Below are 22,733 nucleotides of genomic sequence, written 5' to 3' on the forward strand. Positions count from 1 at the left end.
TCGCCTGGCGAATCCCATGGGCAGAGGAGCCTAATGGGCTACAGTCCAAGGGGTTGCAAAGAGTCAGACACGACTGAGTGAGCACGCACGCACTGCACAGCTTGCAGGAGCATCAGCCACATAGCTGTGAGACTTCCTGAGGCAGCACAGGGAATGGTATCTGTGAAAACAGGGCATTCAGGCACACGTCTGTGTGCAGGTGTGGACCACATACATATAAAATGTACCATGCAGGCACAATAAAACCAGGGGTTATTAAAATAAAGTGACAACTGAACAATTCCTTAATAAGAAGAAAGCCTGCAGAAAGCTTTTTTGCCATCAACAGTGAGGTAACTCAGCTAGTTTAGGACCATGGTGACTTCCCTCCCTTTCCTTCAGAACCAAACCAATTTCAGGAACAGTTACAATATAGATATTTATATAAATTACTGTAGAAAAGCCTAAATCTTTCTTTTTCCATTTCTAATTTCTGCGGTTCAAAAAAGAATAAAGGTTCAAAATCACTCTATTTGCAGGAAAAAAGTCAAGTCCATTAAACCATTAAAATGGTTCAGAAGTATTTAAAGTAATTCTTTCACAATGTATTCTTTTACAATATATGTTAAATCACTACAGAGCACTGCCAGGCTTTTTCTTAAAAGTAAAACTGTAGTAACTACCTTCATGTATTCCAAAACTTGCTCTTATATTTGAGTATCGAGATGACTGACCATGAATTTAAAAATCTATTCTAGTCATCAAGAGACTACAATGCAAACAGGAGACTAAGGAGGGTGATAAAATACACCCTCCTTCTCAAAACTGTCTGACAAAGAAAGGTTCACTTGTGCGGGTGTTTTTTTGTGTTTTTTTTTTGTTTTGTTTTTGAGCTATGGCATTTGTAAATATCTCTAAGGCACTTAAAGATCCAGTATTTTAAAGATGGATTACAAAAATACAATGATTTGTTATCAGAGTAAGAGCTCTGAACTATTAACACAGGAGCAGCAACAGAGGAGGGTACCGACACCCACTGACACATTGGGCTCCCTCACAACAGCTACACCACTCAGCACTCAACCATGTGCACAAACAACCTGATGGCTGAGCCGAGGCCTTGCCACAGTCCTGGTTACCTGGCAGAGCGTGCAGGTCAGAGAAAATTCAAGTGATCACAATTTCCATGCTTCTATCACCAAGTAAATATATCTATCTTATTTGACAGCAGGGTTTATAAAGCTGGGCTCTTCTAGCTGGTGTTCTCATTAATACAGAAATCTCTGAGAATTAACTAAAGGAGACACCATCCCAATGATTGCATTCCCAATGATCTATTTCTTTTTTATCCATATCTTCTAGTCTTTCTACAGTGAATTGGTATAGCTAATATATGTGGCGGGGGTCCGTGGATGAACAAAAACAAATGACCTTTTATTATCCTGTTCAGTAACCCTATTTAGTAAGCCATGCTTACTAAATACACCACCACTACACCACCACGGATGAAGCACAGCCTGGGAAACCTTCCTGGACCAGTTAGGAGTGAGCTGGCAGAACAGCTGCACCACTTCAGCAGCTGAGACACGCTGTACACCGCCACTGTGCACTCAGAGCGCCCTTGGTCTGAAGGAATCGAGGAGCACTCACTGTTTACCTGGTACACACCGTCACTTACTTGTTAAACCATACAATTCTGACCTTCATTAGTCTTATCATTACTTGCTATTCAGTAGGATTCTGACTGACATGTCTAAGATGCATGAATGTTATTTTTGTTTATACATAAACTCTGAAAAGACTCACACCACACTGTTAAAAAGCCATCATTATTACCCAAACAACCCATGAGGAACAGATGTGGATGGCAGAGGTTTGCTGAAGGAGGAATTTGTTTAACTTCATTTATTTCAGTACTTTAAATCTTATCTCTGAACACACAATATTACAGTAAAAAAGTTAATGACCTCATAAAATATATTGTGTTGTTGGCCATGACATTTCCTTCCAGAAAACACCCAGATACCTTATTCCATTCCCTGAAAAGGTTGCCTATGTTAGATATACTACTATAGGCCACAGTCCCAGAGATGATTTTCCAGATATCAAGAATCATTTCTGAGCACAGAACTTGTAAATACAGGCATAGCAGGCCTCGTCCAGAGCAGACAATTGGTCCCGGAAGCTGCTGCCATTCACCACTGCCATCCCCCCTCTTCCCATTAGGTTGTCAACAGCTCCCAGAATCCTCACATGGTCCCCTTCTTCTCTCCATTCACTCACCCTTCATCAGCAGCCTCAAAAGGCATCCATCTGATTCTCCACCAAGAAACAGCCATTTTAGCTTTCAAATTTTATTTTTCTCTAGAAAGATCTTCCAGTTTTTATTTCTCTTCCTTCAAACAGTTGCTTCAATGGATGTGTGTAACAGTAAAGAATGTGAAACAATCTAAATGTCCATCAGTAGGGAATATGGTTAAATAAATGATTATATATATATATATATATATATAGTCTATATATGTAGTGATATACAGCTGATCCTTTGAGGCTGCAAAAAAATTTTAAAGAATGAAGACATTCTTTATCTACTGTTATGGAATATCAGAGGTACACTGAGTGAAAAATGCAAGTGAAACTATTTGCAATACATTATACTTTATCATAATTTGAAAGAAAAATATTTATTCAAATATACTTATAAACAAACAAACTGCTTCTTCTATATCATTCCAAAGATAAGTGACTACCTCTCAGTAGGGAAAATGTGAGGTGGAAGAGGAGTCACTTTCAGTCTATAAACTTTTTATAACACTTATACCTTGACCCATGTGACTATATGTTTTTAAAATCAATTACTATAAACTTGATTAAAACTTTTATTTTCAGAGAAGTATTTATGATTATTTTTATCCTTTATAAAGTTGAGAGCTGGAAGACTGACAAACTGATTAGTCTGAGAATAACACTTTTATTATTTAAACACTTTTCTAATAAACTTCTATAAACACTTTTATTAAACTCCAATGCCATCACTGAGATAGCCTACATTCTCAACTTCTACCAGAAAGGATTATATTTTTATATAACAAAGCAAAAACAAATTACTTAATAAAATACTTACATTAATATAGTACTTACAGTAATGTAATACTTAAATTGTAATACAAGATGCAAAGGCAATATGTTGTTGTTGTTTAGTTGCTCAGTCATGTAAGACTGTTTGTGACTCCATGGACTGTAGCCCGCCAGGCTCCTCTGTCCATGGATTTCTCCAGGCAAGAATACCAGAGTGGGTTGCCATTTGCTTCTCCAAAAGGCAATATAGAGAAATATAAAATTTTAACCTCTGCATGGTAATCATTAACCATGATAAATTCAAGGTTAGACATGTGCATGTAAAAAAACACTTATAAGTAGTTTTACAAATTACTTATCACAATTACCTAGAAATGAGTCTGAAATTTTAACTCATTTGATAGCCTACAATAAGGAAATCCGGTTTTGTTACATACACAAAATTAAAAACTCCATTAAACTACTGTGTCATCTACCAATTAAAATAAAAAACTACTTAAATTACCATTAATGGGGCAGGTGACCAGAGATCATTTTCATTCACACACATCTCCTAAGCGTCTACAATACATTTTCTGCTTTCTAACATTTTATAATCCAATTACAACTGTTAGAGTACTCAAAATTCAGAGTATAAGGTTCTCATCACGAGGTTAACAACTATATGAATGAAAAAAGACCTCGCTAGCAGACAGGGAACAGGAGCCCTAAGGAAATACAGCCCATCAGCTAGCCTTTCTGCACAGGCACCTCCTTGAAAAGCAGACATGGGAAAGGGAGTAAATCCTGAATGAAAATATATAAGAAACCAAAAGCCTGAATAAAACAAGAAACAAATGTGAGAAGGAGTGCTGGGTCCAGGTAAGGCACTTTTGAAAGGCAAAGGTGAAGAACAGGGACTGTATCCCAGAGTTGATCAAAAGCCACTGGGTGGAGGTACAGAACTCTTCAAGAACACAGAACTGGAAGACAGGCTGGGAATTCAAACTCCAGGTCTTCCACCTATTAGCAACTCCTTCAGGTTCACGAAGTCTCAAATTCTTTCCCTGTAAAGTGGCACAATAGTACCTAAGACATAAAGTACTTAAGACACAATAGTACCTAAGACATAAAGACATAAACTATCATGAGGACCAAATGAGACAAAGCATGCCAGCACAGTGACTTTTGTCAGAAGAAACAGTAAATTTGGAGCTCTGCTTTGTTCCCATGCAGGGAAAAAAATGATCAGGGTTGCATTTAGGACAGTTAACTTGATAGCAGTATGCATGATGGATGGCACAAACTTGGAGATTATGGTTGTCTCCTGTTAACGACAGCTGAAGCAAAGGGATTAAAACTGTTTCACCGCCGTGAAAATGCAAGACAGGAGAATCAGGAACAATGTGCAATAAAATGACAAATCATTTCTAAAAAAAGTAAAGTGAGGAATCAAAGATGTCCTTTGAGTCCAGATGACTAAGAAAACGTGATGATTAATATAAACAAGTAAATGGAGAAAAAAAATTAAATCTGAAAACAAAACACTTCAGCTCTGAATGTATTTGATTCAAGATAACAAAATGACAGCCACTTAAAAGAGTTTTTCAAGGAAACCAAGTTAAAGGCAAATCTGAAGCTTTGGAAAGAAAATGAAGCTATGCAGAACTCGGGCCTCGCAAAGAGGGAAAGAACAGTGGGAACAAGAGGCCTGTGGTGGCCAAAAGGGAGAAAACAAAGCTCCCAAAGGGAGATGAGGAGGCCCTCTCAGGTGGCCTGCACCTCAGTGAGGTGAGAAAACAAAGGCCACGGGGCCCAGGAGTCTGAGATGCTGGCCAGGAGAACAGGGAAGACAAGGGCCTTCCCTTGTCACAGTTCTCAGATGCTCACTGCATTTCAGATTACAGACTCAACTGACTCATGATAATGTGGTCATTATGGGTTTACAAGAGCCTGCAGGTTACCATATAGTGTTAATTATTGCAACTCAACCCCCAGACATACTTTTTTTCAGTATCTCTAAGCTCAGAACTGTAACTTTCACATTCTTATTTCCCTTGACCTCCATCCACATAGCTGACTCCCCTCCATCTACACTGAGGGCCAACTCTCACATTTTCTCCCCTCTAATTCTGGCTTCAAGATCTTGCATCTGAACTAGCTTCTCCTTAGAAACAAAGTTGTCAGGCAACAGGTCCTTTCGGCAATTCCAGAGTTGTTTTATACTTAGCTTTTAAATCCCATCTAGATTTTAAACTCTAGGTGATGCTGATGCTACCGTTACCATTCATAGGATGTAAAAGTTTATTGATTTCTGGCTACTCATGAATGCATTCCCCCCACGGAAAGGATTTTTTAGGCTAAACTGGAAAACTTTTTATTACTACCCACCAGTCATAAGACCTCTCTTACTAATTTCTGAGAATATGCACACACAGTATTGGACTCTCCATTCTCCTAGGGCTGGGAGTACCAGTGTATCCTAAAGACATCTTGCTGGTGCTGCACTGTTGTTTATATCCCACAGCTATAAACCCACTTACATCCAGCATGAGTCGTCCAAGAGACAAGCGATGGCAGATTAGCCACTTAAATGTGCATCTAATTACATCCTTTAACAACTGCCAAGAATAAAAGCTCAAATATTTTCCTATACGTGGGTTTCTTCTCAAATACATATATATTACAACTATCACACTTTAACCTCAGTATTTGCCATATTTCTTTAATCCAGTTTTCACACATGCCGGAAAACCAAAACAGATTAATAACCATAACATTAAGACATAGATGCTATTAAATTGCCAGTCACGATGTCGTTTTACAAGACCAAAATAAATATGGAAATCAATCTTTTTAGGGCCCTCTTTGTATTCTTTTCATCATATTAGTTTACAAAGAGTGTAACTGGGTTCATAATTCTAAACGAAATGAGACTAGTCTTTAAGGAACAGAATAGAAGTATCTGTAAGAGCTACAATTTACTATGATGCCCAAATGAGCACGGCATCTAGTAGAGTAACCAAAGACTAAAGTAACACAATCCCCATCTTCCCGGTTAACGGCATCACTCCAAGGTATTCAATATTTTAATAACACTCCATCAGAAACCTCATCTAAAAAGATATCACTATAGATTCACACTAACTATCCTTTAGATTATTTTTCAATGCACACAATTATATTCATGTCTCTACTCTTAAGGAACATTTACAAGCCAAAAAGGAGAAGGAAACTCTGAGATCAGTGATTTTGTAAGGTAATTTTCACTAATGGGGGGTAGCACGGCAGAGCAAACCACATGATCTTGGCAGCATGTGTGGAGCATGAAGCATGCCCAAGTCTAATTTAGCCACTACCAGTAAAAAGGTAACAGGGTTTTGAGCAGTTGACTTTGAGAGCCTCTGTTTAAAAATCCATAGAATGGACAGCATGCCACCTAGGTTGTGAGAAATACATGAAAGAGTGTTTCTATTACCAGCCACGATAACTAAAAATGCCATGGATGTTTCTGATTCCTTCTGAACACAGCTTCCCAAATAATAAAACGCTACACAGCCGGGCCTATGATCGCGGGCTACATATGCTGAGAATCAAGTGGTTCCATATGATTCCCTTACTAAGTTGTCCTCCCTGGAGGGCAAGATGAACATGCGGTACATTTTCAATAAGCACAGGGCAGTGATTAAATCACCAAAGCCTCCAGCGTCTGCACACAGAACTATAAAACTTAACTTCCTAGCTTTCTATCTTGCTGAATGGTAAGCAGCTAGGGTCACCCTTCCACTTAAGAGTTTACCTCCTACCGGCCTGAAACACGAACCTGTGGGCTGCTGGCCTTCTATCCTACCTCCTCCTCATACACAGTCCAGTTTTCCTTTGAGTGACAGAATTTGCTTTCAACTGGCCCTATGGAATTTAAGTTTACTCTGAAAAGTACTCTTAAAAAAAACAAAAAAGAAACTATTTCAGTAACTTGCTTTGTGAAGTCATCCAAGCCTCCTGCAAGCTGCCATTAAGTTTTATGTAAACATATTACTCAATTTTCTAATATGTAAGTATCCTCAACTGGCCTCAGACATTCTTAGTTTTATTATGTTTCAAAATATCACTTTGTAGACTTTATTAAAAGCTAAATAAAAGCTAAGATTATAGAAATAATAACAATGGTCAGCTATTAAATTTACATATATAGCTCTGTAGTTTATTGAAAGAATGAGGTATGTAAAAAAAAAAAAAAGAGAAATAATTGTGATATTGTTGACCAATAAAAACTATGTGCTAGGTATGATCCCATTTTGTTTTTCGTTTTTGTCTGCTTGAAGTATAGTCGATTTACAATAAGTTTAACATGCAATGAAAAATCCTTAATGGCTGAACACCACACTTTAAGACTGGTTACATTCTGGGTATTAAGGGAGGGAGGGGAAATGGGTGCGAGTGAGGTGGGTGAGGGGAAGGAGGAGACTTTCTGTATGGTTAGGCTGCTAAATTTCTTTCTTCAAAGAGAATGTAATACTTCAGTAATAAAGGTAAATTAAAAACTAGGAGAAAAAATTATTGGCACAAACTGTACCTCCTCCATACCCAAATGATTCTAGTAAGTAACATTAAAAAACATAGTTAGGTTCTCTAAATGTTAAAGAAGACAGATGAAAGCACAGTATTGGGGTGGGGGATGGCCGCGGACTCGTACAATCCTCCCCTCCTTGCTGCCCGGTTCCTGGGTCCCCTCCACGCCGGCGCTAGAAACCCCCTAGGGACCAGCCCGCACTTCACATGAGTAACCGCCCAACCCCAAAACCGAAAGTGGGAACAGGCTGCGCCGCTCCAGCCCCAACACCCCCTCCCCTCCGCTCTGGCCCCAGCGGGCAGGTCCGCCTCCTCCAAGACAACAACAAAGTCACGGGGGCGGGGAACTGCCCAGCGGCGGGCGCGACCCCGGGCCCTGCGAGCCTCCCCACTCCTTAGACCCCGGGCCCCCTCGACGCCCCTCAGCAGCCCGGCCCCGACCCCCGGCCTCCGCGATCCTTCCGACTCCTTAGAACCCGGGGCCCCAGTCTCCCTCCACCCCCACCCCCCGCCCCGGTCCCCTCGACCTCTTCAGCCGCCAGGCCCCGACCCCCGGCCCCCAACCCCGGCCCCCGCGACCTTTCCGATTACTTAGACCCCCGGCCCCCTCGACACCCCTCGGCAGCCCGGCCCCGAGCCCCGGCCCCCGCGACCCTTCCGACTCCTCAGACCCCCGGACCCGTCTCTCTCCACCCGCAGGCTCCCTCGACCACCTCAGCGGCTCGGACCCGACTCCCGGCCCCCGGCCCCCCTCGACCTCAGCCGCCTGGCCCAGAATCCCGACACAGACCCCCGATCCCCCTTCTCGACTCCCGGGCCCTGACCCACCCGACCCCCAACCTCCCTCACGCCCCTCAGCCTCCGGGCCAGCGACCACCCTCCGGGACTCACCCCTGCAGCCTCCATCTCCCCTTCCGGCCCCTCGGACCCTACCCTTGGGCCCCGCCCCCGCCCTCAGCCCTCGACGGAGGCCTTACCTGTGGCGACGCGGTCGGTGGGCCCGCCGCAGCCGGTGCTGGTGAGGCGCTGGGTCTCGGTTGGCTCCTCAGCAGCCAGCGCCGCCGCCAAAACAACACGTCCGCCGCAGCAGCCTCCGCCGCCGCCGCCGCCGCCGGGGGGAGGGGCGGGGCCGGGACGCAGGTGGGGGAAGCCCGAGCGCCGCGGCCTCGGAGCCGGCGGCTACCGGGCATGCGCGGACGGCGGCGGGCGGGAGGACGCCGATGTCAACAAGGCCCGGGGACGCTCCATCCGGCGCCGCCCCTCGGGTCGCCCCGCCCCCAGACCCAAACCACGCGAGGTCTCGAGGGTCCCGGGACGCGGCTTCAGAAAGAGGAAGCCCGGGAAACCGGTTTCCGCGTTGCAGCTGCTATCCAGCGCTCCCTGGCCGGTCCCAGAACCGAGACCTGGGCGCTAGGTGCAGCTGCTCTGCGGTGCCCGCTGCTGTGTGGGCGCCTGTACGTCAGTCAGGGCAGGCGGCGCCGGGAGCGGACCGAGGGCTGCCCGGCGGAAGGGCTCTGTCCGCGGCTGCGGGCCTTACGAACGTGCGGGCCGCCTCCGTTGTGGGCCTCCCGGTGAGCAGCTATTTGGGGCGCTCGGGATGTCGCGCTGACCGTGTACGGAACCGTTTAAGTCAGATGCTGTTGGCGGAGAACCTGCGAGAGCGCAGGCGAGCAGAGCAGTTGCTGTCCCGTTTGCTATATTTGCAGCGGACGGAGCATGAATGCAGGCCCGGCGGCCGCCCTCCCGGGTCTCCTGCAGGATCGCTCCATCTGCGGCGCCCGGCCCCAGGTCCCAGCTGTGACGGGCCCACGTGGCAGTCTCGCAAGGTTCGCTTTCTGCCGTACCAAGCAGGAATTTCAGCACCCGAAAATCTCCTACATGGGCTAGGTAACTAAAAATGGTCAAGTTAGGAAAACTGCTGAAACACCTGCCACAGCATTTTCTCAGATTTTTCCATTTCTTTCTATGTTTACTTTCTGCAGTCTATTATAGGAATTTCTCAGAGTAATTGACCTCTTTTTTTCTCTTCTTCCGCAATTGCTTGAAAGCTGACCACAGGTCATTTGTAACAAGACTGCTAGTAAGTACGAATTATCAAACAGGACCCAGTGCTGTTCTTATGGGTGAGGTGTTCGACAGCAGACAGCAGATCAGGGGACAGCTCAGGGTCTTCCCAGGGTTCTCCACCTTCAAACCATGTCTGAGTATGCCTTCCAGTTAGCACTTTTCGTGAATGATTTGCTTCTGGTAAGTGTGCGTTCCTACTGGTGTGTGATCCCCAAAGTCTGCACCCAGGCCCGCTTCGTTCTCTGCTGCTCTCCAGCGCCCAGTGCAGGGTCTCCTGCAAGACTGATACTCTACGTTTGTTGAATGGCTAGTAGGATTTTAAACTATCCCATCATCTGGAATTATTTAGAAATTTATTTGGACTTTACTAATCTAGATTCCCACAAGACAGTTTATTCCTAGAGTTCTTGGCTTGTAGTTGCAGCAGGTCTGGCCCTGGAAACAGGAAGTAACCCTTGCTCCCTTGCCTTCATAAATTAATTCTTCACACCAGGTTGCTTCAGTTTTAACTTTAAGCATAAAATAACCAGAGTGAATACACTGCGAATACAGAACCCTGGGTAGCCAGGAGCCTTGTGATATCAAAAAATCTCTAATTTGCACACATGAGGCCATTGACTGGAGGGGGGAAAAAGCACCACATGAGCATTGTGAGTTAAGTTTTATTCGGGGAAATGAGAGCTATAGCCCAGGAGACAGACAGCAATTGAGGTAGCTCTGAAGAACTACTCCAAAGTGGTAGGGGTGAAGGTTTGTATTGCATATAATTTTTGTGAAGGTGGGGTACATAGGCATTTGGGCAGCCTTGCTGCTAATCACAAGGAGCAGATGTCATCAATGATGCTTTTAGTACTTTTCTAGCTATGGGGAGATATAGGAATTAGGCTCATAAAATCTGAAACTATCTGAAGACCAGTTCTACGCGTTCTTCCCAGAGCACAGGTTTCCTCATTCCTAATCTCCACCCTGAACTCCTTTCAGGGGATGTTGAAGGTCAGCAGCTGCAAGGGCTCATGATTTAATCATTGTAGAGGTAGATAGATGGCAAGTGCCAATTTGTACTTGGCAAAGCATTCAACAAATGCTTATTAAATGAAATCAAATTCCGAATACAAACTACTGTAACCATCCTAGAAGTTCACATTTCCCAAAGTCATGACAAGAGTTGTTGCCTGTTTTCTTCAACCTGGGGGTTAGAGGTCTTTGTGGGTTGCCCAGATTAACCTTAAATCACCTAGTCATTTGCAAACACTTCTGTTGCATAACGGGCCTTGGTTATGATTTGTAATGAGTGCCAAGTCTGGTCTGAGGCCTGGAAGAATTTCCTTCTATCTTTCATTTGACCTGCAATATCTGGGGAAAATCCAGAACTGAATCCTACTAAATATGGAACTGTTTTGTTCTGCAATTTTATTTCCTTGTACTATTTTCAGTACAGTTACAAGTCTATCGCCTTCTCCCCGCCCCCCCCCAAAAAAAACAATAAAAATAAATACTTCCTCTCTAATAAAAGAGAATTAGTCTCACTGTACTTATTTTTCTCTGAAAAACAAGGGCAACACAGTGGCATTTCCATACTGATTTTAAGAAACAGGAATTTAGTTTGTTGGGAAGATGGCAATATTTTCTAGAGTAGAACTAAATTTAAATGTGGAGAAAGCATCTAACCCTACATTCCTGAGAAATGATATCTATATAGTTTACAAATTGAGGAACTATAACACAGCCTCAGAGCTGACAGAGGTAAAAGGGCAACTTGGTGACAATCTTTACAACCATCAACACTTACTACAAGGCATCTCCTTGGTATTGTGTCCCACCATAGTCACTAAAGACTACTTAACTCCACATTCTAAGAAACATCATAGTCAAAATTAAGGATTTCTCTATGACAATCTATCTAGGTGGCTGTCCTCTAGTAGAAAAGTGAAATAGACTTTGTGTAAATTAGTGGTTCTCAAAATGTGGTCTGGGCCCAGAGACATCAAATCTTAAGGGCACTTCCCAGAAGTGCAAATTCAAGGGGCCCCACCCCAAGCTAACTAGTCCTCTGGGCGATTCTGGTCAATGCTGAAAGCTTAAAAATACACTTTTTCAGTACTTTTTCCTCCCTAAGTTACATACAATTCGTACATATGAAACTGGGTGGAAAAACTTGCTTTGGTGAAAACGTTCCATTCCTGGTATTCCCAATGTTTGTAAATCACATGGCTAAGGAAATTGTACCTACTGTTCATGGACCTTCCCAAGGGTTTCTTCATGAGGCTTTCTCAGTCCTTTGAGCTATGATCTGATGTTTTGTTGACCTTGTTAACATTCAAAGGTACTATTCGTGACTGAGGGTGTGAAGGGAGAGACTTCTCCCATAATCCTTTCCAAATGGGAAAGTCACCCAGAATCATGCACCACTGCTGCTTCTGGGGGCCTCAACCTTTAGTGACTGTTCTTTATTTTTTATTTTTCCCTCCGAACTATCCACCCATAATGCCAAGCTGATCTTCAGACTCCATTAGTTTCCCAGCATTTCAAAGCTAGTCTGTGTTTTCTGAAACTTCTTACTGTGTTTAAAAAAAAAAAAGACAAAGTTTATGTAAAGTTATTTTATGATGAGAGTGTTTTAAAAAAACAACCTGGAACAGTAAGGAATTTAATTCTTTTGAGACCAAACAACAAATGTAAAAACATATACCTTGCTCTGTCCACCCACCTGCCTCCACCGGAAGTATTTATAGCAAAATACTTAAAAAGCAGAAAAGTTGGTTTTAGCTTCTCAAATTCAGTAACTATTGAAATCAAAGTAATAAAGGAATTGTATGTGCAATTAAAAAGAAAATACTCTCCCAAAGTCACTTCCAAAATTTCTGCTCTATTTAATATTGAGAAGGAAACCTGTTGGTGCAGACTATCCAAATAGAAATGAATTTTAATTAGAAATTTAATCTCTTATATTAAGCCATAACATGTGTCTGTGTTACATTGCTTTTATATGTAGATGCCTTTCAGTCTATCTGACAATACATAAAAATGCCAAGGACATTTAAATGATTGTTTTAGGCCTCCTTGCTCACATTTTCAGGAATTTACTTGAAAATAACTTATCTGATAATGGACTACTGATTCCTACATCAACACTTTTTCTCTTTTCCATTGGTTTGGAAGTCTTTAAACTCAAAGAAAGCTATGCAGCTAGCCCCTTGACCACCTAAATTGAGAAGTCTTAGGAGAAGGCGATGGCACCCCACTCCAGTACTCTTGCCTAGAAAATCCTGTGGATGGAGGAGCCTGGTAGGCTGCAGTCCATGGGGTCGTGAAGAGTCAGACACGACTGAGCAACTTCACTTTTACTTTTCACTTTTATGCATTGAGAAGGAAATGGCAACCCACTCCAGTGTTCTTGCCTGGAGAATCCCAGGGATGGGGGAGCCTGGTGGGCTGCCATCTATGGGGTCGCACAGAGTCGAACACGACTGAAGCGACTTAGCAGCAGCAGCAGCAGCAGCAGCAGGATTACTTATCTTGTTGCATATGCCTACCACTGCAGTTGTATACTATGTAATATTAAGTTGGCCAGATGGTTTTTAAAGTGATGTGTAGTATCCATTTATTAATAAGTAAATCAATAGATTCAGTGAAAATAAGAATAAGATAAAAAGGGCAAGTGTCAGCCAAGTTAAGGAGCAAATTTTATTTCTAAAATCATTTGAGAGATTGCTGTATTTATGCTCATATGTTTTTATGTCATGGATCTAAGATGTTGATGAATAAAATAGTTTATTACCATATACACTTAAATAGATGAAATAACTATTTTGAAGTGATGACATAAATTGCTTTATCTTAAACAATTGATAATTATTTAATGACTGTATAGTTATCTTAGCCTTTTTCACTTTCCTTGGAACCTGTCTTCGCTCCACATATCAGATTTTGCCCCCTCTCTAATAGTTTAAAGTACAGAAGTTAGAATCACTTCCTTATGACAAATACTTACATTTAATTTTAGTTTCAAAATTCGCAAAACAGGCTGCTTTCTGGAACTCAAGTATCATTATGTGGTTAAGAAGTTTAGGGAAGAAATTGCCATAATCTAACTTTATATCGTAGGTTTATATGTTTTAAGTTACTAACATAATATAGTGAAGATATTTTTGTTGACAAAAATAGCATTTTAGATACTCTATTTCCATGAAAACTTACAGCTCTTTCCTGTCCTTTCTGCAAGGAGACAAGTTTTCACCATCTTTTCTACTGTGGGCAGTCAGGCACTAATAAATAGAAACAGGAAGTTGTTCCATTTTTAGAGCTCACTAGACATTAAGAGAAGAGAAATCTAACCCTCATCCTTTTTTCGTTAAACTTTTTATTTTGCACTGAAGTATAGCCAATTAGGGCTTCCCTGATGGCTCAGAAAGTAATCTCCCTGGCTAAGACTTCATGCTTCCAGTGCAGGGGGCACTGGTTCAATCCCTGGTCAGGAAACTAAGATCCCAGAAGCTGTACAGCCAAGAAAAGTTAAAAAAAAAAAAAACAGTATCAGCCAGGAGCCCCATACTAGCATTAAAAAAAAAAAAAAAAGGTCCAAAATTAAGAGAATTTTGCATTGCAAAGGTAATGAGAATGGTTATTTTAGAACAAAGGGTAACACAGAGTAACCCTGAAATATTAACAGGTTGTTCACGGTGTGCTTCTGAAGAGTAGAGACTATCTTATCTGAACGTAGGGCACAAAGGGGTAAGGGGACTAAGTCTGGCAGGTAAACTGCAGCTGGATTTGGTGTCATTAGACTCTCGCAGCAACAAAGAGCCAAGTTCATTTTCTTCATGTGCCCTTGACCCCAGAGCCTTCCATCAGAGCTAAGAGGTCTACCATGTGTCACTGTTGCTGTGAGAGTTTGTTATCATCCTTCTGAGAGTTTGCCTCAGTGAGTCACAGTGTAAACAGACTGTGTGTGTGTGTGTGTGTGTGTGTGTGTAAGCCTTGGCATCTGAATTCTGAAAAGAAAAGGATAAATTCCCTGGTCAATAAGCCTGTCTTTATTGACCAAAACTGAACCATAGCAATGAGTAGTCTAGGCAGTGAAGTGGTAACTAGTATTTATAGATTCTTCCTGCTCTAAATAGGTTGGTAATCTTGAACACAGTAATTAGGAGGAATTGACTAGAACCAACTGGCCTTCGAACAGAGTGTTTTTAAAAATCTCATTAACTGGAATAGTTTGCTAAAAATAATACTGAAAATATGGGTTGTGTCAACAAATCCATTATTAGGGCAGAACAGAGAATTTAAGTGAAAAATCCTAAAGCAAAGCCTGGGCCTAAATAATTATCAGCACCATTCCATTTAGCAAAAATGCTAGATAAATCAGAACGTGATTTAAATTCTATGCTTTTTCCAGGAGGTGTTTACAGAGTCTGGTCCACCCCAGACACTCTGGACAAGTATTCAGTGTAGCCCAATCTGAAGGTCACGGTTAGGTGACGGAGGCAGTCCCAAAGCACAGGTGCTTGGATCACATGGCTCCCACTGCCCCCTGCCAGGATGTGACACAAACCAGCACATAACACAAGCAGCACCTCAGCTCTTCTCCTCTACCTGGTCCCTCACACTGCCTGAGACTGGGAGGACCCAGAGTGGACGCCTCCCTGGTCTTGTCCACACCTTCCCCCACTGTGTGATCTTTTAACCTGATATTCCCTCTGCTTCTCCATGATATGTCCTGTTGGTCCCAGAACTAGCACTGTGTTCGAAAAAACTTACTATAAAGGGATTCACATCAAGATGCTTCACATACAAAAATCAACTTGGTTTCCTTCCAGGAGTATATTTACCAAGACAACTGTTGAAAAAAGCTAGAATCCTTACAAAGGAATTAACTAACCGAGTTCTAATCACAGAGGACTTCAACCTCAGTAGTAAGCCCCAACAGAAGGTTACAGGAGGAGGGCTTTCTGTTTTCTGAGCTTCCTTCAATTTCTGCTTAAATGGCTGAAAGATGAAATACATCTCTGATCCTGGTTTATATTTTTATTCTGCACCTTTTCCTTTTCCCTTGATCTGTTTAAGCAGGTAGCCAAGTCACATGGCTCCTCACTTTGTTGAAGAGATGAAGTTGTCGGCAGGACAGAAGGATGACTTTGTGTGCATAACAGTTAGGCCCCAAGCTAACTTTCACTCATTCCCCAGATGGGAATGAAACAGATGACCTGGGTCCAGCGAGCAGCAAAACAAAACAAAAGCTTTTTTATCAAGCAGGGGACAAGACCTCGGAGGAAATGGATGCACAGTATAGCTAGAGAGGCTGGTCTTTTACTCTTGACGTTTCCAGCTTCACTAAGTTTTCTCATGTCTGTAGTGTAGAACAGACTCAGTAGAACCTCCAGGAGTGAAGGGTCCACACCAATGGGGACAATGGGCATCTTAGCAGTAAGCACTGTGAGATGACGGCCCCCAACCAGGAGAGCCACCTCAAGGATTTGACCTCACCAAGAACGCAGAATGTTTCATCTTCATGGACATATGCACGCATGCTAAGTTCTTCAGTTGTGTCCGACTCTTTGCGACCCCATGGACTGTAGCCTGCTAGGTCCTCTGTCCATGGGATTCTCCAGGGAAGAATACTGGAGTGGGTTGCCATGCCCTCCTCCAGGGGATCTTCCCTCACCAGGGATCAAACCCTCATTTCCTGTGGCTTCTGCATTGCAGGCAGATTCTTTACCAATGAGCCACCGAGGAAGCCCCTTTATAGACACAGGAGATCTGAAAGTGTAGTTCAAATTGAAATTTCTCAGTAGTTCCAGAGATTATGAGCTCACACCCAAAATTCACTTGACTAGGAAAGAATATTTGTTTTAACTTAGGCTCTAAAATTGCACCATCTGCTGCAGTTTGAACTGCATTCCAGTATACCACTGGAGAATGTTACTGGGCAGCTGTCTGGTGGTCAGACATTCTCAGGCCACAGACTGAAGATGACCGTACATCCTGGTCTGCTTGTGGCCATCCCAGGTGACAACTGTCCTCCCATTATGGTTATTAGTAGAGAACCCTTTCAGGGTCAAGTGTGCATATTTGGAGGAGACACTGTGTGGCTCCCTGACAAAACCCTGTACTACTCTCAAGCTGCACTGGGGAGACTGGGCCGCTCTTACAACACAACACTGCACTGGCTCCCAGGACACAGGTCCAGCAGGTGAACTCTAGGTCGCTGTCCTCAGTGGGCTGGCTCAGCACTCCAGACCCCACCAAATCAACATGTGCTCTGCACAGCCCTTACCATGGGGAAAGAGAGCTCTTCAGCTCACTAACGCCAGCAGATGAATAATCCAACTTGCTGGCCAGAATTACTCGCACGGCTCAAGCTACTGGCAAAGGTTGTGGGCGGGGGACAGTAATTTTCCAAGAAGAAAAGAGCAGAATATGAGTGTGAAAAGTCTCCCTGCTAGATATTCAAGCCAGAAGCCCAGGAATCCTGTTTACTGCTGTGTTATGAAGCTGAGAAATGTGCTCTCAAATAGGAAGCCACTTCCTTCACACTAAACCACAATTCTAGTAACAGCTACTCTTCTGAGGACCCTAGGCCCAGTTCTCAGAGGCAAGAGAGTTTAAAGTTTTGTTTGCCACTGAAAAGGTAAAATAACCAGCAGCAGACAAGAAAAAAAAAAATTGAAAATATGACTCAAGATGCTTTCAGTCTGAGAACAGAATAATAAAAGTCATGAAACAGAAATGCACTCAGCATAAATGTATATGTATTGCCCCGAACTTAGCTAATGAAGAAGTGAAGTGTTAGACAGTCATGTTCAACTCTTTGTGACCCCATGGACTGTAGCTTGCCAGGCTCCTCTATCCATGGAATTTCCCAGGCAAGAATTTTCCTTCTCCAAGGGATCTTCCCGACCCAGGGATTGAACCCTGGTCTCCCACATTGCAGGCAGATTCTTCACCATCTGAGCCACCAGGGAAGCCCAGAGCTCCCTCAGCCCTCCTGCCTGCCATGTGAGGACACAAAGAAGATGGCAGTCTGAATCCAGAACTGCACCTCATTTGCTGTGAGCATCCGAGCGTGGCAGCCGCCCTGAAGTTCATCATCAGATCCTACTCACCCAGGGATTCATCTATAATGGTCCCTGGAAAGGCTTTTATAATTTGCATTTTTCAATTGTATCAAAGTCACATGTGTCATGATGAATAAAAGCCAAATCTTGCTATAGAACTGAAACCAAGAGTTCCTTCACCCATCCTTCCTTATCCCTGACCCACTCTCCTCACTACTCCTTTAAAAATGCTTAGGACGCTCATTTCTTTTTCTAAAGTCACAGGTTAACTGCTGTGTCACATGCAGACACTCTTCTCCTCTTCGAACAGCAGATGTGGAGATGGTTCACTTACCTCACTGCTCCTGCTCCCCTGCGTTTACCCTTTTGCATTTATGTCTCCTACTACCATTTCCATCTTTAGGACCATCTGTGTCAGCCCTTGTCTCCTGTTGCAGCCTCGTACTCCCTTCCACTGACCCTTTACCTCTTCCCTTCCCACTTTACAACCTCTGCGACCTCTCAAGGTTGTTATCGTTTTTTAATATTTGTAATACAATTGTAATGATAGTGAATTTAGAAGCGTTCTTCCACCTGGGACTTTATAAGTGAAAGTGAAGTCGCTCAGTCGTATCCGACTCTTTGCAACCCCGGGGACTGTAGCCTGTCAGGCTCCTCTGTCCATGGGATTCTCCAGGCAAGAATACTGGAGTGGGTTGCCATTTCCTTCTCCAGGGGATCTTCCCAACCCAGGGATCAAACCCAGGTCTCCTGCATTGCAGGCAGATGCTTTATCCTCTGAGCCACCAGGGAAGCAGGACTTTATAAACATAGACTCAAAAAAGGACTTAATGAGAAGAATGACTAGAGAATGAGGATTGTGTAGTTTACAGTTCAAGCATGCATAATTTGCCACAAATTTTGCATACCATAGTTTAATGGGCTTGAATTGGCTCTTCTAAATGAACTTTGAATATCTCTTTATTTAGAATTGTGGAGAGCTTTAGCCAGCTGGGTCAGTCTGTTGCAGGATTTCCTGCTCCTGTTCTGTGGGTCCAGTGGACCTGCTTCCTGGTTTTATTCCACACTTGCTGACCCTCCAGGGGTGACTTAAGCTGTTCTCAGGCGTTTGCACCTCCAGTCACTCCAGGTTTCAGTTTCTATGAATAAATTCCTTTAACCTCTAAGAATGTCTTGCAGGGCGGGCAAAATGCCTGATTCAGGTTTTACATAATCCAGAAAGTCTTCTTTTATTAATTATGTGTATCTGCTCCCCCGAATCTTAATAATCATAATTATTGTGGACACACAGAGCATAGCACATTCTGTGCAGCTTACAGTTTACTGTCTCATTTGCCATCTCATTTCTCATCCAAATGTCCACTTCTCAGGGCTGGGTTCCCTCAAGGCTGTGCTCGTCACTCTCTACCCTATGACCCTGATTTATTCTCACTGTAGCTCTCATCCTCATGGGAAACTGAGCCGTTTATGCATTTATGAAACTCACCCTTCTAGAAGGTGCGTGCATGCGTGCTAAGTCACTTAGTCATGGCCAACTCTTTTCAACCCTATTGACCACAGTCCACTGGGCTCCTCTGTCAGTGGGATTTTCCAGGCCTTAATACTGGGATAGGGATGTCTTGCCAGGGGGTCTTGGCAGGGGGGTTCTTTACCACTAGCACCTCTGGGAAATGGCTATGGAAGGAGAGCTCTGTGCACACAGGCACTTGTTTGGCCTTTTATCTTTCTGTGTCTGGAAGCCGGGCAGTGCCTGCAGCAGGCTGGCTCAGTGAGGGTGGCTGGTGTTCACCACTATCCACTCTCCTGCCTCCTGGTGCAAAACAAGTTATGTTTTCCAGCAGCACAAGCTGAAGCTTGGCAGGCTCCATCCCTGGGGATTCTGATTTAGACGCTCTCAATGGGCCTCGTGGGTTTGCATTTCTAACAAGCTCACAGCATCATTCAGTGGAAACAGTGTTCCACGGCCGACCACATGCCCTTCTTTGTGCCAGTACATCTGTGGCTGCAAGAACTGAGAGATCCTGTTGTTTTGTTTTATTGTTTAACTACTTAACACTTTTCTGTAATTTCCTCCAAAGGAATGTAGCCCACAGCATCTCTTCTCCCGAAACACAGGAAACAAGTGTACCAGGACTCAGTCAGAGGCTGTTTGAGCAATCAGTTCACCTCGAGCATCTCAAATCCGCCTTCCCCTTTATCCCAGAATGGAGCCCCTGCACTTCACCTTCCTCCTGTCTGAGAACGAGGACTTGCCCACCTGGGGCCCATGGCAAGCTAATTGAGAGGGCCTTTGCCTGTCTTCTTGAGACGGCATTTGTACTGTCTTGGGGTCTTAATCCAAGTTCTAAGCAAGCCTGGTTTAAATGGAGCTTGGAGACCTGGCTTAGCACCCAGCCTGTGCCGGGACTGACGCATTGCAGGCCTGTGCCCTCTGCTTCAGCCAGAGGGGCTTAAGGCGATGGCATGAGAAAAACAGGCCACTAGAAAGTAAAGTGTGTGTCTCAGGAAGAATGGTGATGAACCCAGAGTTTTGCATCTTCCCATCAGAGAAAAGAACTAAAATCATTAACTTAAGATACCTTTGTGACTGCCAGTAACCTTTTACTGCGATGTAGACTTGCCTGCATGTAATCCCCAGCCGAAAGGATGAATAAACTCACCTCCCACTCCCACTCCCACTCTTTGGAACAACTTCTCAGAGCTCCTGAGAGGTTGCCTCCCAGGCTACATTTCTCAATGTGCGTGTGTGTGTGTGTGTGTGTGTGTGTGTGTTAGTTGCTCGATTGTGTCTGACTCTTTGTGACCTCATCAACTGTAGGCCACCAGGCTCCTCTGTCCATGGGATTCTCCAGGCAAGAACACTGGAATGGGTTGTCATTCCGTTCTCCAGGGGATCTTCCCAACCCAGGGGTCAGACCCAGGTCTCCTGCACTGCAGGCAGATTCTTTACAATCTAAACCACCAAGGAAGCCCATAGTTCTCAATAAGACCTTGAATAAAACATCTCACAGCTCTTATGCTTAGCATTTTTCTCTCAGTTGATGCATATGAGTTAATTCTGCAATCAAGGTTCATCAAAAGCCCTTTAGGATCTCATTCTGTAGGGATCCCTAGGTGTCTACTCTGGTTCGAGAAAACACCTCTATAAATAGGAGTTGACTCTGGGACCCTAATTAAGTTGGGAATAAATAAGTAGAGAAGAAGTATTTCACATTTTGCAGACAGAATTAAATAAATAAGATGAAATAATGTCTTTTTCACAGAACTTTCAATTTAACACTGAACCACGGGTCTTGTAAGCCTTGCTAAGACACCATGATATTAAATCCATACAACTTTCACTATTCTCTGGGCTTTGCAGAGAACTCAAAATAGTAAACTATAAAACACACGTCTAGGACTGTCAGATCCTAAAAGCGGTGCTAGAACATTTCCCCAAGGACTGACCAGATGCTATGAAGTGAGTTCTCCCAACACTAACAAGTCACCCACCCCAGGCAGCATGAAGGATGCCTGGGGTGGAATTCTGGGTGGGATTGAAGAGGCAAGAGGGAGAATTTGGGGGAAGAGCTGGTATTTGCTGGGACTACTTCCCTCCCTTGCAGAAGGCCAAAGGAGGGGCTCTGAACAACACGGAGGGTGCTCCTCTGGGACTCTGAGGGCTCACAGGACTGCTAGATTAGTCAGTTCAGCAAATGTACACAGGCGTCACAGTGGCTGATGTGAGTGTTGGCTCTGCTTCCTGCAGCAACTTGAGCTTGGGTGTGGTCCTCAGTGTCTCCACGCCTTTGCTTCCTCATCTGTAGAGTGGGGTCACAGAGGACCCATGTCCCAAAACAGTCATGAGGATTTAACGATGCTTGTGAAGAAACAGCGCCTGACACGTGGTGGTGCTGTATGTGTTAGCAATTCACTAATTCATCCTTGAGTGCCAGGATTGTGTCTGTCATTGGGGAAGCAGCAGATAACTGAAGGACACAGCTCTCTGTGATTCTGATTGTTGTCAACTGTGATCTGAGCATCTCTGATGTCAAGACGCTTCATTTTTAAACATATTTCCAACTCTAACATTCTATTGAAAAGGGAAATATTACTACATTGACAAAGCATGTATCAATTCAGTGTTATTTTCCCATTGTGTGGTGGTTAATTGTAAATGTCAAGTGCCTGGATCATTGTTTCTACATATTTGGCCAGCAGTCTAGATGCTGCTGTGAAGGTATTTTTAAGATGGGATGAACATTTAAGTCAGTAGGCTTTGAGGAAAGCAGAGTACCCTCCACAAGGTAGGTTGGCATTATCCAATCAGCTGAAGGCCTTAAGAGAAAAATACAACTCAGATAACTCTGATGCAGGTGGTTTGAGGATCAGAGTTTTGAGAAATAGGGTCTAGTCCCTTATTAAATTTCAAACTCAGAACTTTTAAAATATATCACAGTTTAATTGAATAAAGTACCTGAAGTTTTTCATTCTTTGCCATTTTAGATGAGATGAGAAAAAAGGGCTTAGGAACAGTGATGCTAGATTTTTATAAAACGCAGCACATTTTTACAAAATGTGCAAAATGTTCTTTGAATAGGAGCAGATTCCTTTATTTAGCATTTCTCACCTACTCCTTAATTTCACGTTAGAGTCCTGAATTCTTCATCTGTTTTGTAATTGACTGAGAAACTTCAAACAACTGAGGTGCATGCATTCCAATCATCAGTCATTTGGATCTATACAATGAGTACAATTTTGTACATTGGGATTTTATTCATTGCTTTGCAATCAGCATGAAAGACAGTCCAACAATGTTTTAACTTGTTGTATCAAAAATAAGAAAAAAAATTCATGATGGATCATGCTTTGAAGATAAATGTTTTTAGCCATAAGTTATATAATAGTACATGAAAGAGTGTTTGGCGCTTTTTTTGAATCGATAAATGTGGGTGTGTTTGTGGGTAAATTTACCTGAGGTTCAACCTCTAACTTTGTCCTTATGTAATTATTAGAAAATAGCTC

The 22,733-nt window shown here is 43.3% G+C and overlaps 2 protein-coding genes across 9 annotated transcripts in view; one reads left to right on the top strand and one right to left on the bottom strand.

The window, feature by feature from the left end:
* PCMTD1 (protein-L-isoaspartate (D-aspartate) O-methyltransferase domain containing 1) overlaps positions 1 to 8,676 on the bottom strand; it is a 48,228-nt gene extending 39,552 nt beyond the window's left edge. For 3 of the 8 annotated variants that reach the window (XM_061438732.1, XM_061438733.1, XM_061438728.1), the window contains exon 1: positions 8,586 to 8,676. The gene's annotated coding sequence lies outside the window, so the exon portion shown is untranslated. Of the gene's footprint in view, positions 1 to 8,499; positions 8,519 to 8,585 lie in introns of those variants that run through there. The other 5 variants (XM_061438731.1, XM_061438736.1, XM_061438730.1 and 2 more) reach the window with 5 other exon arrangements.
* LOC133260169 (uncharacterized) lies at positions 6,370 to 22,220 on the top strand. Its single transcript, XM_061438367.1, has 3 exons — positions 6,370 to 6,405; positions 8,008 to 9,179; positions 17,606 to 22,220. The coding sequence occupies exons 1-3, from the start codon at positions 6,370 to 6,372 to the stop codon at positions 17,697 to 17,699; spliced, it is 1,302 nt and encodes a 433-aa protein (XP_061294351.1). The 3' UTR covers positions 17,700 to 22,220.
* The last annotated feature ends 513 nt before the right edge of the window (positions 22,221 to 22,733 follow it).

Source organism: Bos javanicus, chromosome 14 (genome assembly GCF_032452875.1).
Source record: "Bos javanicus breed banteng chromosome 14, ARS-OSU_banteng_1.0, whole genome shotgun sequence".
NCBI lineage: Eukaryota > Metazoa > Chordata > Mammalia > Artiodactyla > Bovidae > Bos > Bos javanicus.

Coding starts and splice junctions, on each gene's coding strand:
- LOC133260169 (XM_061438367.1), top strand. CDS start 6,370: ATGCCCAAGTCTAATTTAGCCACTACCAGTAAAAAG. Junction 6,406..8,007: donor TAGCCACTACCAGTAAAAAG/GTAACAGGGTTT, acceptor CCCACTCCTTAG/ACCCCGGGCCCCCTCGACGC. Junction 9,180..17,605: donor CCTCCGTTGTGGGCCTCCCG/GTGAGCAGCTAT, acceptor CCCACATTGCAG/GCAGATTCTTCACCATCTGA.